General features: G+C 31.5%; 3 protein-coding genes across 5 annotated transcripts; 1 reads left to right on the forward strand and 2 right to left on the reverse strand.

The window, feature by feature from the left end:
- Positions 1-1,506: 1,506 nt before the first annotated feature.
- On the reverse strand, positions 1,507-4,499 carry LOC143903961 (speckle-type POZ protein homolog). The gene is made up of 2 exons (XM_077418082.1): positions 3,798-4,499; positions 1,507-2,939 (listed from the first exon to the last, which is right to left on the reverse strand). The coding sequence occupies exons 1-2, from the start codon at positions 3,810-3,812 to the stop codon at positions 1,764-1,766; spliced, it is 1,191 nt and encodes a 396-aa protein (XP_077274208.1). The 5' UTR covers positions 3,813-4,499; the 3' UTR covers positions 1,507-1,763.
- Positions 4,500-5,497: 998 nt separating this feature from the next.
- Positions 5,498-9,848, reverse strand: LOC143903960 (beta-catenin-like protein 1). 3 transcript variants are annotated; one of them, XM_077418080.1, is made up of 11 exons: positions 9,776-9,848; positions 9,468-9,647; positions 7,890-7,946; positions 7,441-7,691; positions 7,019-7,359; positions 6,699-6,928; positions 6,428-6,622; positions 6,229-6,367; positions 5,971-6,137; positions 5,705-5,882; positions 5,498-5,618 (listed from the first exon to the last, which is right to left on the reverse strand). In XM_077418080.1, exons 2-11 carry the CDS (start codon positions 9,561-9,563, stop codon positions 5,530-5,532), a joined length of 1,743 nt encoding a protein of 580 aa, XP_077274206.1. In that variant the 5' UTR covers positions 9,564-9,647; positions 9,776-9,848; the 3' UTR covers positions 5,498-5,529. The 3 variants fall into 3 exon arrangements, with proteins under 3 accessions (XP_077274206.1, XP_077274205.1, XP_077274207.1); XM_077418079.1 differs by lacking the exon at positions 9,776-9,848 and having other exon boundaries at positions 9,468-9,769; XM_077418081.1 differs by lacking the exons at positions 7,890-7,946; positions 9,776-9,848 and having other exon boundaries at positions 9,468-9,769.
- Positions 9,849-11,607: 1,759 nt separating this feature from the next.
- On the forward strand, positions 11,608-15,552 carry LOC143903780 (outer mitochondrial transmembrane helix translocase). The gene is made up of 7 exons (XM_077417696.1): positions 11,608-11,818; positions 12,042-12,239; positions 12,359-12,601; positions 12,679-12,880; positions 13,121-13,317; positions 13,381-13,553; positions 13,683-15,552. The coding sequence occupies exons 2-7, from the start codon at positions 12,084-12,086 to the stop codon at positions 13,846-13,848; spliced, it is 1,137 nt and encodes a 378-aa protein (XP_077273822.1). The 5' UTR covers positions 11,608-11,818; positions 12,042-12,083; the 3' UTR covers positions 13,849-15,552.
- The last annotated feature ends 964 nt before the right edge of the window (positions 15,553-16,516 follow it).

A 16,516-nucleotide genomic window follows, 5' to 3' on the forward strand; every position in this document is an offset into this window, starting at 1 on the left:
CACACGAGTATACTCCCTCCTCTTTCTATCTCAGCGAGTTAGAAGGAGAAGGGAGTATACCCGTGTGCGTTTCCGAACGCAGCCATGCGTGTCACACGTATGTGGCTCCTTGTTAGAATGCGTGTCCCCCCCATCTATATCTCCCGGGTGAGCCGCGAGCGCCACGGTTCAAATCTCAAATCTGACATTTCTTAATTATGGTACATCGATTAATTGCCAATTGCCGAAAGGAACTGAATAATCAGATGCTAGATCTACACGAGGAACGTTTATAAACTCACGACTATTTTCACTGACACACAATAGAGGATTAATTTTAAAATACTAAAATATTTTATTAGAGTTTTGGCCTAGTCAAGTCCACTGTAATAATTAACACGCGTATCGGCTTCCTCATTTATGCGATAACTGTTAATTTCATCGCTAAAATACGCTAACAAACTGACAGATCCAGCATTACATTTTAAAAATGTTATTATTGCTTATACACGGAAAAAAAAATTGCTTCAATTAAACGTCGACGTCACGAGCTGCCACAAGCATATAAATATAGTTAATTCACAATTGGATATTTTATTGGACCAAATATTTAAATTATCAAAACAATTATTTGATATTTTTTGTTCATTGATATTGATGTAGTTGCATCAATAAATTTTATCTCAATAACACTGATGCTATATTGATACAAAAAATGATGCTATTGATACACCATCATTTTTTTTCCGTATAGGAATAGATTTCTATCCGATTACTTTTGTGGTTCGCTCTTTGCTTTACCTTTACTTTCAAATTATTTTCTCCTGAAGTAATATAACGTAAAGTTTTATTTCAAATTAAGCACAGAAACTGTGTTAAAAAAGATACAAAATTCACCAAAAATATCATCTGTTTAATTTCTATTTTTGAAACAAATTTGGATTTTGAAATAATGAGTTATCAAATTTAATTGGAATTTACAAGTAATCGATTTATAATTTTTGTGAAACATTTTCTTACATTTACCGATGATCGAACAGTATATTTCTATTAAATCGAACATCTCTATACACATAATTTGCCAATGCCATACATATACATCTCTTAATTAAAAACGAAGATAATAAACTGATAGAAAAAGAAACAGTGAAATAATTTCTCTATATCTTTAGCTACGTATGTATATTGAGAAATAATTAAGACTTTGATTGCTTTAATTTAATCGCATTTTATTGAACTCCAATTAATGACAACATCAAAAACGTGTAATTGCGATAAACATCAAATAACAAAAATTGAGTCTATAAGAAATAATTTGCTCGTTGAACAAAATAGTTAAAAGATTCTAACACTATAATATGTATATGGGATGATCTACGGAACAATTGCAAATTTTTAATAAGATATAGTAGTGATAAAATTAAATAAAACGTTTATAGATATATAAGAATTTGTAAGAATTCTTTTTTTTTCTCCTTTTGGTTTAGATCATCCCGTAGAAATTTATTGAGAGAAACTTATAACTAACCTAGCTAATAAGTATAATATAAAAAAGTAGATAAAATTAATAATAGTTTTATTCGTACGTCTAAACTCAAATCACGAATTATTTTTAATTTGTATTAATACTTATTTGGATATAAATTCTTACATATACCTATAAAAATTAAAAGTTATATAATTATAGAAAAGAAATAATCATGTTTATTAATTAAATAAGAAAAAATATCTTTATCATGTTCTGCATTCTACATGTCTTATTTATGAATAATGTATTTAGGACTTCAATATTTATTAAAAATCTCACTCAGTGTAAATGTTTCTTTTATCGTAGGTGGTAACGAAAAAAATTGATGAGTACTGATTTCAAGCACTTCACTTTTCCCAATCAATTCCATTATCTTATTAAAATCTTCTGATGGTAGATTTCGAAATTCTTTCGTATCTCTAATTTCAATTATATGAAATTTAATAAAAGCTGCCGAATGTGTTTCTAAAAATTGTGCATTAGACGAAAACGCAAGCTGTATAAGTTCCACAGCATTATCAGTTGTAATATAGTGTAACAAATAACGTTCACACGTTAATTTTAAAGTTGCTACATCATATTTATCAGCTGCTGTTAACAATTTTATAAGCATCTCATAATCACATTGTTCTGTTGAGCCAGTTAAAATATATAATAAAATCTGTTCAAAAGTTTGTAACTCAATATCCGTTGCTAATTCATTTCTCATATCTTTTTCTATCCCCTCATATGTAAGACAGATATCTTTAAAGTAACGACTGTTGGTGGCGTACAACAATTTTTTTGATATAACATATTGTTCTGTTCCTACTATAAATTTAATTGATTCCGCTTCTCTAGATCGAAACTTATCTAAGGTCGAGTCTTCAACATGTGTCACGTTTTTTGAAAATTCTGTTGACGATGGTAGTAAATTCATATGTACAGTTTTATTTATCAGATTGTGAAAAATTTCAAACTTGCAACGTATTATAAGCGTATCTGTATAATTAATAATCAAGTCAGATAGCGAGAATTCAATTAACAATCTCTTATCCGATATACGACCCGAAATGAATCTTGATGATAAAACGTTTTTGGGTGGTACCATTATAGTAGTGGTACATGAACCGTCAAATGATTGTTTATTAGTAAGTATACGCAATTGAAACCATTGTATTAAATCAATTGTAATGTTCGAATAATTAAATGGAAAAGTTATTTCAATCTTACATGGACCTATTTTTAGAAACGATGGAAACGGTATTGTATTCGTGATCATATTAAAACGCATAATTTTATCAATTTTCCATGTTTGGTCAACTATAGTCGATTCAATATGTGTTTGAGAATAGCTTTTGATATATGAAGGCAAAGCTGGTGAAGATACCGTCTGTTCCTTTTCCGAGGTAATCACAGTAGAGATATTCTCAACTTCTTTTTTGTCAGAAATCTGAAAATAATTAATTTACTTATGAATGATAAAAAAAGATCAATATCAAAATATCCTAAGTTTCGGTACTTTTTAATAAAATAGACTAAATTTCAATCAAATATCCTAACATGTAATTAACATGTTTAAATGTATAGATAAGAGTCACTTGAAATTGCATTTAACTTAAAATACAGATATTTTTGAGATTACATTGGCTAATATTAGAATACACATTGATGGGGGATGTGAGATTACATATTTAATGTATCTTTTTTTAAATAAAAATAACATTTTACTAACAATAAAACAATAAAAACTAAACAAAAAAAAGTTGAATAAATAGCCACATTGCAGGAGATAACTTAAACACATTTATGTTTGTTGATCACAATCGATTTCATAAATAAAAGTTGTGTCACAATTTTGCGTCAAATTTCAAGAATAATTAGTAAACTGCTTTTTTGCCCAAGTCTTGCACGATCTATAAATTCCGTTAAATTTAAGAGACTTTTATTCATAATTTTATACTTTCTCCCTCAGCACCAAAAGCACTTTGATGCACGTATAAATCGAATTTTTAAAACGTTTTTCGTATCACATATATAAACAGAGTTCTATCTTAAATTCTGATACAAGTAACAGAGATTCGTCTGAAGTAGATTTTTTACACCAATAACTTCTAATTGCATTCAAATTACACACGCTAGTGGAAAAAGATTTGATATGTGTATGAATGTTTATGTTATGTAGAATGCATGGAATTATCGCTTTAGGAAATGTTATTAATGCATTGATATTGTATCGTTTATACAAAGTTTTATGTACTTTCTAACGTTCTAATAACATGCACTCAACGAAGTTGAAAAAAAAACTTACTTTATTCTCTTCCATTATACGTTTTCGCTTTTCTGCTGAATATTGATCAGTCGAACGTAAGCTCGTACGTTTCTCTAACAATATGCTTCGCCAATATTCCAACACCGTCCAGACGAAGAAATTACAAGATTAATGCGTTCACGTACAGATATAGCAACTGATTCCTCTTATTTCCTTTTGTCAAATCAAGTTTCCAAGCTACTGCAAATATGATGCCAAGCAAGATGTGATGTGCGAGAAACGAGAAACGATGCAAATGAACAAATGAACGCGACCATTGCACAAGACAGAGCCGGGTCGCTCGGGGCCCGGGGCTCACCGTCACCCGTAAAATAAGTGAAGGGGATACGCATCCTCTAAGAAAATCACGTATGGTCGCGGACAGAAAGGTTGTCCGAAAAGTTGTCCGACTTTGAGCCGTATTCATAGTATGAATACGGGTGTATAAGTCGGACAACCTTTCTGTCCACGAGTTTACGTGTGTCACACGTATGTGGCTCTTTGCTCCTTCCATTAAAAAAAAAAAAAAAAAAAATCATAAAACATGTCTACATATTGTAGTTGACGATTTTATAATTATTTTGATAAACATCGTTTATTTAATATCTTCTGACAGGTTTGCGAGTTTTACAGTTACGAGCAGATATCACTTTGGCTCGGACGCCGTAGACCCACGTATGCACCTTAGGGTTAAGCACAGAAACTATATTAAAAAAGATACAAAATTTACCAAAACTATTATATTTGTTTAATTTCTATTTTTTAAACAAATTTAAAATTTAAAATAATGAGTTATCAAATTAAACTAGAATTTGAATAACCGATTTATAATTTTTGTGAAGTGATTTCTTCTATCTACCGATGATCGGACAGTATATTTCTATTAAATCGAATATCTCTATACACATAATTTGCCAATACCATATGTCTCTGAAATAAAAACAAAGATAAATAAACTGATAGAAAAAGAAATAAGTAAAATATAATTTATATATATACTTATCTACGTATATGTATATTAAGAAATAATTAAGAATTTGATTATTTTAATTTAATCGCATTTTATTGAACTCCAATTAATGAACAACGTCGGAAACGTATAATTGCGATAAACATTAAACAACAAAAATCGAGTTTAAATTTATGAAAGATAACTTGCTCGTTGAAAAGGTAGATGCTAAAAATTCTGACACTGTAATATGCACAAGATGATCTACAGAACAATTGGAATTTTTTAATACAATATAGAACTGATAAAATTAAATAAAATATTTATAGATAACATAGGATAGGTTTGTAAGGATTCTTATTTTCCATTTCCTTTTGTTCTAGATCAGCCTGTAGACTTGAGAAACTTATAACTAAACTAATAAGTATAAGTACAATAAGTATAATTCAATAGTTTTTAATTTATATATATAGATTAATAATAGAGAGTTTTATTCGTGCATCTAAACTCAAATCATGAATTATTTTTTATTTGTATTAATATTTATTTGCATATAAAATTCTTACATATATAAAAATTGAAAGTTATGATTATAGAAAAGAAAAAACCATGTTTATTAATTAAATAAAAAAATATCCTTATCTCGTATTATGCATATTAATTTATGAATCACTACCAGCCAACGTAAATTTATCTGTCAATTCTAGTATCTTATTTAAATCTTCTTGCAATAGATTTTCAAATTCTGTAACATCCCTAATTTCTTCTATGTGAAAAGTCATATCAAAACTTGTCAATTAATTGTAAGATACGTTGTTGCTCTGCTTCTTTCCATTCGGTATCACCGGCATCTCCTAAATTACCGGCGTATTCTGGTTTTGAAACAAAAAACATGTGAATGAATACATTGTTAATACAATTAAATATGTAGATAGATTTTATACTATACATAATTTACCTCTCATGATGTGGCGAATTCTGTTAAGGGATCTCTGCGCCAAGATTCTTGTCACTCGCGACTTGACTGCAGGCGGACAACCAGTGCAAGTTTCTAAAAGTACATAATCTACTAACTGTAATATAAATAACCCGCCGTCTAATCTTCTCGAGTACGATTCTTCTTCGTCTTCATCGTCCTTATGATAAAAATAAAAAGAGAGTGTAAATTTTTATACGTCTTCATTTTTAGATGTCTGTGTTAAATGTTCTTCATTGTGCACGTACCTTCCCATTCTTTTTCACTTCTTCTACCTTTTCAAGATAATTGAAATGTAATTCCATTAATCTATCCACTTTCTCATAATCATTCTCCGTAAAATAACTAAGTAATGTTTGACGCTGTTGTCCTTTACAGTTCTTTAACAAGCTTGCTATGATTGAAATCACGTGTTCTGTAAAATTAATTATTAATTATTTCGCTATAAACAGTTAAATAAGTTGAAATTTTGCTTACTAATATTAATAGATATATCGAGGCCATACTTTCTGCAGCAAGCATTCTTTTTCTATTGCGTGTTGGAGTTTTCATAAACAGAGGAAATATAGTTTGCAATCCAAGAATATCTACAAATTTGCTGCAGTTATCTTTTCCGTCCGGGCCATTCATAGCGTGATCTAAAACCTATAATTTAACTATAGTAATTTATATAAATCCAACAAAGTCTGTTGCGAATAAACCCACTTTGAGAGATCCATTCCATGACATCTTTTTTTCTCGTAACATTAAGTTCATAAGTTGGAGGCCTTCGCCACGCAGAAATCTATCTCGATTTACAGTAGCCATTAAGCTTGAGCACAAAACGTTAAGCAAATTTTCCATTATCTTTTCATTCGTCTCATATTCCTGTGCAGTCTGCGGATCGTGACTCTGTAAATACTGTAAATAATCGGTTTTAAGATAATTCAGCTTGGTAATGTTATATGCAAGGGCTTAGAAACATACAAATACATACAGTTAATTGTTGTAGCAAAACATCAATTCCATTCAAATCACCTAAAAGGAGCCTATTTTCTGGCGTATGCTGCAAAAGTATAGATAGGAGTGAACTGGCTAACCATTTGTTCCCGTCAAAAGGTGTTTTTGTTTTAATTTTAACTCGACGTAACAACCATTGTATTAGACCCTGCTTTCCCGCATCCGCACATAGATCTGGTCTAAATTCCAGTAGGTTCATAAAAATGTCTGGAAATCAAAAAACCGTCGTTGAGTTAATCTAGTAGAAACATTATTTTGCAGAAAGATAAACGATATGCACGTTTATTAAGTAATTACCAAGTGTGTTATAAACACCGCTGTCCTCTTTATTCACTGTTTCATCAAGACTCTCGAGATTTTGTACTAGGAGAGCGCAAACTTGTTGCTCCAACAAAGCATCAATAAGTGTAGCCGCGCCTTCTTGAAATTTGTGTAATATACCTTCGTTAGCCAATGCCTGCAGAAGATCTACCACACCAACTGTTATATCAGTATTTTCATGAGACAACAATTCTAGTAAAGAAGGTACGGCGCCTAACTCTACCATTAACGTATAATACAAATTAGTTGGATTGGTTGCTGCTACAATTTGAAGCTCTTGCAGAGTTTTGTGCAGTTTTACTTCGGATTCCATAAACCTGCAAAAGGCCAAAAAGAAATCGAAAACAATTATACATTGAGATTTCCATCCGACATTTAGCTTCTACGTATTCACCTACTTCTCCAGTTGATCTGGGAATTTGAGTCTCATTATTTGATTCCTCAGAGCTCTTATCTCGAATAGAAGGATCAGACGTTCGAGCGTCGCTTCATTCAACGCTTCGACTTCAGGCGCCTCAGTTTCCTCATTCAATATATCTTGCTTTTCCTTCTCCGTTAGTTCGCCGAGCTTCTTAGGCTGTCTCACACTCTCCCATTCATCGTCATCGTCTTCCTCTCCCGCTGCCGGTCGTTTCGGTGTGTTTGGGGGCTGTACATATTACCATCGTTTAATTATCATATCGCCGTTATTTGCAACAAACGGAAAAACGTGAAATTTCACGATTGTTTTGTTGATTGAAATTAAAAATTTCACGATGAAAATTTCCGATAAATCAAAAGTCATGACACATAAGTGAGAAAGTTAAATTAAACAAAATATGGTAATTATACAGTTTAGGGGCCCCACCTCAAATCCCGATGAAATTATGCTCAATCGACCCGTTTTTGTACGAAACGAAAGAATCTGGCAGAAAAAAGTGTCGGTAATTATTTAGAATACGCGCTGCACCTCGAATGTCAATAAAATTATGCTCATTCGGCGCGTTTTGACACAAAACGAAAGAATCTGGCAGAAAATTGCGGCGGTCTGCCCTGCGAAGCGAGATATTTAGCGTTTAATAAAATAGATTGACAATAAGAGCTGGATGCAGTAAGTATAGCATATATATTTTATTATATATACATATAAACAAAAGATGAGATAATATTGAAAATATTGTTTATATTATAATTAAATATATACGCGCCCTATTTTCTGCACTTCTTATTGCTAATTTTGTTAACCTTATTTGATTTTATTCAGAGAGCATCAATATATATTATATATATAATTTTTTTTGTTAAAATACGTTAAATTTCAAATAAATATCCTAACATGTAGTAACATGTTTACATGTACAGATAAGAACCACTTGTTCTGATTTCACCAAAAGTACATAAATATTTTTGAGATACTCTTCTTATTGCTAATTTTGTTAACCTTATTTGATTTTATTCAGAGAGCATCAATATATATTATATATATATATATTTTTGTTAAAATACGTTAAATTTCAAATAAATATCCTAACATGTAGTAACATGTTTACATGTACAGATAAGAACCACTTGTTCTGATTTCACCAAAAGTACATAAATATTTTTGAGATACTCTTCTTATTGCTAATTTTGTTAACCTTATTTGATTTTATTCAGAGAGCATCAATATATAATATATATATAATTTTTTTTGTTAAAATACGTTAAATTTCAAATAAATATCCTAACATGTAGTAACATGTTTACATGTACAGATAAGAACCACTTGTTCTGATTTCACCAAAAGTACATAAATATTTTTGAGATACTCTATATTTAATATCTTTTTTAATTAAAATAACACATTTTTTATGTAAAATAATCATAAATAGAATAAATTCAATGAATAGTCAAGTTGTAGGAAAGAACTTAAACATGGATGTTGTCGTTAATAATGATCAATTTCGATAAATACTTGAAAATTTTGTCAAAATTTTGTGTTAAATTTCAAGCATAATTAGAAAACTGCTTTCTTGTCTAAGTCTTAGACAATCTATAAAAGTTAAATTTAAAGACAAACTTTTATTTATAATTGTATACCATCACATGCGTATTTTTTGATATGTATATATATTATATATATATAAATACAATTTTAAAATTTTTTTCATATGACGTATAAACAGAGTTCTATAAATTCTGATAATTAATAGACTTTTTACAATAATAATTTTTAATTACATTCAAATCACGTGCTAGTAAAAGAAACAGAAGAACAAGATTTGATACATTATATGTGTTAATGTCAGTTAATGTGTATGAGTTTGCTTCGTCACACAAAATATTGAATTGCCACTTTATAGGAAATGTCACGAATATACTGATTTGTTTATACAAAATTTTGTGTGCTTTCTAACATTCTAATTATAGAGCAATAAAATTGAGAAAAGAACTGTTAAAAACTTACTTGCTTCTCTTCCATTTTACTGATTTTACATATTTCTTGCTTTTCCGCTGAATCTTGATTAGTTGAACTTAAGATCTTACGTTTCCCTGATGACATGCTTCGGTAATATTCTCACACAGATGAAGAAGCTATCAGACTAATGCGTGTAGAGATGTGGCAACTGTGGTACCTCTTTGATTTCTTTTTATCAAAAATCAAGTTTTCAAACTGGTGAATATAACGTCAAGATGTGCAACAAACAATGCGAATTAACAAATAATCTCGGCCACAGATCACTTCTGAGATGCCAAATTTGAGCCCTGACTCACCTGTAATAAGATATGTGGAAAGGTAGCGAAAACCGGCCTCTGTAGAATACGGTAACACTTGGAGGGAATGGATCACGTGCCGCACACATGTGCGTGCCGTGTATGTACATACGTATATGAGCGCTGAGAGCGCGACCTCACGTGCTACCGAGGCCGGTTTCTGACATTACCGTAGAGAGGACATGTATACTAATAAATAACATGTATACTAATCTACATCTCATTAAACGTTACTAATTCATTTGTCACATATTTTTCTATTCTCTCATGTGTAAGGCAAATATTCTTAAAGTAACTAATACTATTCGTGGCGCACAACAATTTTCTTGATATAACATATTGTTCCTCTCCTATTATAAATTTGATTGATTCTTCATCTTTAAACCGAACTCATTCAAGGTCAAGTCTTCAATATGTTTGCCTTAAGGTGCTTTTTCACGTTGACGCTCGATCGGCTCGACGCTCATTTTCAGTGAGAAAAAAATCTTCAGAAATAATATTATATATATATATGTATATCCGTAAAATATTTTACTACTTGAAGATATTACTTAAAAATAATTAATATTTTACGTATTTCAAAGTTTATTTTTGAGTGTACTGGGACGATCAACGATTCAGCGTTGGATGTTGAATAATTTCAACTTTATTTCTTGATTTTATTTCTTTATTTCTTTATATCTTTTTTTAAGCAAAAATAACACTTTATATTAAAAAAACAATCAGAAAAAGTTGAATAAATAGCTAAATTATAGAAGAAAATATAAATACGGCTATTTTCGTTAATCACAATTGATTTCATAAATAAAAGTTTTGTCATAAGTTTGCGTCAAATTTTACGAATTATTTGTAACTGCTTTCTTTGTCTAAGTCTAAATACTTAAATCTATAATTCCCGTTAAATTTAAGAAAAAACTCTTATTTATAATCCTATGCATTTTGATGTATATTGTATAAATCCAATTTTTTAAATATTTTTTTATATTATATATCCTAAATAGAATTCTATCTTTTCTGATAAAAGTAATGCATTCGTCTGAACCAGACTTTTTGCATTAAACTTTTTAATCGCATTCAAATTACACATGCTAGTGGAAGTAAATTTTCTTTGTTATGTAGAGTGCATGGAATTGTCACTTTAGAAAATATCACAAATGTATTAATTTGTTTATATACAAAATCTTATGCGCTTTCTAATGTTCTAATAACTCCGATAAAAAATTTTTTATATAAAAATATATTTAAATATATATATATATATATATATATATATATATATATATATATATATATATATATATGTATACAATCATATTATATGAAATACGTCTATATATGTTTTTTTTCTTTTGAATAATCTCTATTCATATATAAAATGATTATATATGGGCAAATTTTTCTTATTTATTCAGACTGCTTTTTCGTAAAAAAAAAAGAAGTAATTTTTCTAATTATTTTCTAATTCTTTTTCATATTATTTGTCTTGTACATACGAACAGAGATTGTACAAAAGAAAGAAAACATCTATAGACATATTTTATACATTAAATTACTTATATTTAAATGTTTATATATGAAAAATTTTTTGCTGGGTAGTCAACGAAGTTGAGAAAACAACTGTCAAGAATTTACTTGCTCCTTTTCCTCTTTTTCCTCCTCTTCCTCCTCTTCCATCTCTTCCTCCTCTTCCTGCTCTTCCATTATACGCATTCGCTTTTCCGTTGAATCTTGATCAGTCGAACTTGAAATCTTTTTAGACTCACAGCTACTCGAGCGTTTTGTTCGAGGCGCAGAAAGTGAGTAACCGCCAACCGGTAACGTAGGCGCCGTTGAACAAATCCGACTTCAAGGCGCAACGTTACCGCAATGCACCGCGCATGTTTCCTGCGCTTTCTCGCGTTCCGCTCTAACCTACAAATCGCTGTCCGCTACTCGGCTACTCCGCTTTCTTCGCTCGACGAAATCGCGAGCCCCGGAGAGGTTAGGTCGCCAGGAGTACGTAGTGGAGTGACCCTCGGCGTGTCGCAGACCAGCATCGATTCGGTAATGATTGTGGGTAAACCGCCGTTGCGTATACCATAGATTTTTGCAGTTTTTTTTCGCAGTCCGACAAACGAGACTAAGTATTACGAATAGCGACTAACAAAACTTCATCCTCTCTTCATTCAGACTTTCAGCTTTAAGTTTCTTAACAATTCTACAACTGCTGCATTTCCTGAATTTATTCGTTTCTTCTTGTTAAGCGTAACCATGTTGAATGTTTCAGCACAACGTATCAAGTTTGGCAAACAGAGTATCCTAGTGAACGATGAACGTGGCAGCGAGCGCTGGTCTCACGCGACATGAGGTGCTGATGCTGGTAGCGAGATTGACATGTGTTGCGGCGATCGGTTTTTTCAGCATGAGGTGGCTTATCAGTCAGCTTGATCCTACCAGGAGTACCAAGCAAAGAGCCAAGAAGAAGGTTCGAAGTCATCTTACATATCTTCTCAAGGAAATTTCAGAATCACAAATTGTCTTCAATTTGCAAACAACGCTTCAACTGTAACTGGTGGTTTATATCTTATATGTAAATTGTTTCAGGCTCGGGAGCAGTTACGTAAATTGGCAGAGAGCGACAGTTACGCGCGATCCTTCGACATGGACCAGTTGACAGACTACGAAATGATAATAGCCAACCATCTGGTAGATCCAAATGATATCAAAGTATCGTGGAGCAGCATTGCCGGTCTAGACAGCGTTATTCAAGAACTCAAGGAGACAGTCATCCTGCCTATACAGAGGAAAGAGTTATTTGAAGATTCGCAGCTGACTCAAGCGCCCAAGGTAGGTACCAGATCAGGTTCCTTGTTCCTTGAAGAGAAATCAATATTTTAAATATGCCTTGTGCTTGTTACTTTCAGGGAGTATTGCTATACGGTCCGCCAGGTTGCGGCAAGACTATGATCGCCAAGGCTACCGCACGGGAGGCGAAAACACGTTTTATAAATCTAGACGTGAGCATCTTGACTGATAAGTGGTATGGGGAAAGCCAGAAGCTGGCCGCTGCTGTCTTCTCATTGGCAGTGAAACTGCAGCCTTGCATTATTTTCGTTGATGAGATAGGTACGTCACCAAGAATAGTAATCTTTTGTATCTAGATTTATTTTAGAATATTTTTGTTATTCTTTTTTAAAATTCTGAGGTAATAAAAATATTGTAAAATAAATCTAGATACAACTACTATATGTTTCTAATATAATTTATTGGTATCACAGAAACTGTTAATGTATATAATTTATTACAATAGATCTATTTGTAACAAATACAATTTCTTGTTTTAATATATTTTTAACTTTAACACAGATTCGTTTTTGAGATCGCGCAATTCACAGGATCACGAGGCCACGGCAATGATGAAGGCACAGTTCATGTCGTTGTGGGATGGTTTGATAACCGATCCTGACTGTACCGTGATTATAATGGGAGCCACCAATAGGCCACAGGATTTAGATAAAGCGATTCTGCGCCGTATGCCAGCGACTTTCCATGTTGGATTGCCGGTACGTATATTTATGCGATTATTAATCCATAATTATAGAAAGTAATCCTAATATATGTTTCAGAATGAGCAACAGCGGTTGAAAGTTTTGCAATTGATATTGAAAAACGAGCCAACCGCAGACAACGTCGAAATGGGGACGTTGGCGAAACATACGGAAGGCTTTTCTGGATCTGATTTACAAGAACTTTGTCGGAACGCATCTATATATCGTATTAGAGATTACTTATATTCACAGTATGTATTTAAACACTTCGTAAAAAGTAAATTGAATATCGGTATTATATACAGCTCAGAACTGTGCCAGTTCCAAAAATTGAAATCGCGCTGTATCAGCTTCTATATATAATGTTATTTAATTCACAGCGACGGGCTCAAGTACGAGAACAATACGGACGATGAATATGACGAAGAATTTCACGATACCGTGCGGCCCATCACGATGGAGGACTTACTCAAATCATTCAGGAAAATGAGAACGTCAAAACTACACACGGGAACGCTCAGTACAAGGCAGCTGGATCTAGATTAAGGAAAGAAATTTATCCTCTGTTAATCGCTGTCTATGACTGTTTTTTTTTCTTTTTTTTACACTTCTTCAGGTGTTACATAAATTTTACGACGACGATGACAGTGATATTCCGCTTCGTCATGAAACTATAATCTTCGATGCTGTTGGAAGTGGTTTCCTTGTCGTAAACGATTTAAAAATTTTTATGAATGCATTATGCTGTTGAAGTAGCCCAAATAGAATCGTCGAGCGAAGTGTTTACAATTCCATAGTAAAAGACATCATAGGAAAAAAATGTATGATAATGTGAAATGGAATTTTTCTGAATATATTATATTAAACATCGATGATGAGAGACAATGAATGACAAGGGCGTCATTAAATTCTATTATGTCAAAATTTTTATTTTATCTTATTTAGTTTCTTTTGTAGAAAATATAATTTATTGTAATTCTATTAGGTACTTAAATTATATTTTTGTTTCTTCTCAAAATTGAAAAACTTAAATAAGTTTAAAATATAATTTCTTTTTATAATATACATATACACTTAAAATTTATTATAATTAAATCTGGTAGACACGTCCAAAATTATGTAAAATGTATAACAAAGTATTAAATTGTGCAAAAAGTGAAAAAAATGTTTGATTGTCAATAGTTAACAGCAATGATATCGATTTGAGAATTTTGGAATTTCCGATGAACTGTACCTTAATGCTATACGAGATTTTTATGTATGATACCTTTTTACATGTATTGTTATTATTATATTTATTATACCTTTTAACGGCACATATATTGCATTTTTGTATATTCTATTATGTAACAAATTAATTCAATTTTGAGTCAATTTTTCCACCTTCAATCATTTCTTTATATAACTGGAACTGTAAAAAGATACTATAATTTTGCGGATTGTATTAAATTATTGCTTATATAATATTTTTATCGTTTGTAATATTTAATTACCTGAGTACATAGATTAATATCATTATTAATAAGTTTTGTATTTCACAGAAAAATATTAAAAGAAAAATTAGGAACTTTATATACATTATATGTATATATAAATATATTAATATATTTATATATATTATATAGTTTTTATATATACACAGACACACACGAATTATATTTACTGACAAAAACACCAAAAATTTTTATATATTACAGTTTTATGACAGATGTAATTACGCTTCGCAGTGTAATATATTTTTACTTTGCCTTCCAACTTCGAAATGACATTAAACCTGATGTCTCTAAGCGATTACGAAATATAAATTCCATTTTACAATTAGTATCTGGCAATGGTTATGTGTACTATGTAATTTCACACTTGTAAATATATGTAAAGAAAGATATACATATATATATATATATATATATATATATATATATATATATATATATAATAGAGCAACAATAATTATCAACTCTATATTATGTAATATAGATGTTGATAAAATATGAGATTTAATTCAATACCTAATGATAGTATATTGCCATTCCGAAATAAAAACTGTTTTATTTTAGGAAGATTATAAAAAGATTCATATATCAAGAAATATTGAAAGGGAATAAACAATTAGGTATATATAAATTCGGGAGACCTTCACACTTTCGCAAACATCTTCGGGAACTGTCTAAAATTAAATCAGATTGCGCACAATTAAAAAAATGTAACACATGTATGTTATATCAAGAAATAAATTCGATTTACAGAAAACCCTTCAACACCTATTTCCTGATAAACTTTTCGAGAACCAATTTGTAAGTCAAATTCGCGCAATTTTGAAAAACAATACTATATACAAATATTTTATTACATCCATCGCAGAGACTGCATTAAAAAATTTAAAAAAAGAAATACGTATCAAACGTAAAATAGAAGGAGAGCCACGGGGGTAGAGGGAAATCGCAGGCGTGCATTCAAGGAACAAAGCACCGGCCTTCGTCTGCATCACGTTTACAAAAAGAAAGCTAATCTTTTCTTTTTCCTCAGTTTTCTCGGAATCGGGGAACCAAAGAAATCGCATCGATTTAGATTCTCGCGTTTTCCGCGTTGGGAATAATAAAAGCGAGCTACGTATTTTAGAAAAAAAAAAAGAGAAGGACGACGATATAGGAGATGTAAACGAAGGAACCTCTCTTTTCATCCTCGTAAAGAGAGGAAGAAATGAAAGAAGAGGTGAAAGAGACCAAAGGGAGTGTCGGTTCGGCCAGTGAAAGAGATGTCTTCCACGATCGAATTGCGTTGTACGTTTTATAGACGAAGACGGCGAGAGAGAAAGAAAAAAAAATCGATTTTCGTTCGCTTCTCATTTTGTCGAGCTCTCAATTTTGAAAACATCCGAAAACACGCGAGAGAGAGAGAGAGAAAAAGAGTGACCGAAAGAAATACCGGGAGAACAGAATGGTTCATTCTACATATAGGGTATATTGGAACAAAATCGTCGGGTTCAGGTAGTGAGAGGCGAGAAAGAGGCGGTGTCGCAACCCAAAAAGTGATAATTACCGATTCCAGAGAGAAAAGAATCTTGTCACCTAGAACATTTATTTTAGATAAGGTGCTAACCACATTGATACATCGGTATCTCACTTAGGAGGCGCCGCACAAAAGAAGGGCACCGCGGGGTACAAAGCGATGATATGCCTTGAACATTGCAGTTCCCGATTATCCCGGAATATAT

This window comes from Temnothorax americanus, unplaced genomic scaffold, assembly GCF_048541705.1.
Source record: "Temnothorax americanus isolate GAGA-0224 unplaced genomic scaffold, ASM4854170v1 Scaffold5, whole genome shotgun sequence".
Classification (NCBI taxonomy): Eukaryota; Metazoa; Arthropoda; class Insecta; order Hymenoptera; family Formicidae; genus Temnothorax; species Temnothorax americanus.

Excerpts from the sequence above, each read along its gene's own strand:
- LOC143903960 (XM_077418080.1), bottom strand. The coding sequence starts at position 9,563 with ATGTCATCAGGGAAACGTAAGATCTTAAGTTCAACTAATCAAGATTCA. Across the intron at positions 6,368-6,427 it reads CATGGAATGGATCTCTCAAA|GTTTTAGATCACGCTATGAA; the intron begins GTGGGTTTATTC and ends GTTAAATTATAG. Across the intron at positions 6,138-6,228 it reads AAGAATGCTTGCTGCAGAAA|AACACGTGATTTCAATCATA; the intron begins GTATGGCCTCGA and ends TTAATTTTACAG.
- LOC143903780 (XM_077417696.1), top strand. The coding sequence starts at position 12,084 with ATGAACGTGGCAGCGAGCGCTGGTCTCACGCGACATGAGGTGCTGATG. Across the intron at positions 12,881-13,120 it reads TATTTTCGTTGATGAGATAG|ATTCGTTTTTGAGATCGCGC; the intron begins GTACGTCACCAA and ends ACTTTAACACAG. Across the intron at positions 13,318-13,380 it reads CTTTCCATGTTGGATTGCCG|AATGAGCAACAGCGGTTGAA; the intron begins GTACGTATATTT and ends TATATGTTTCAG.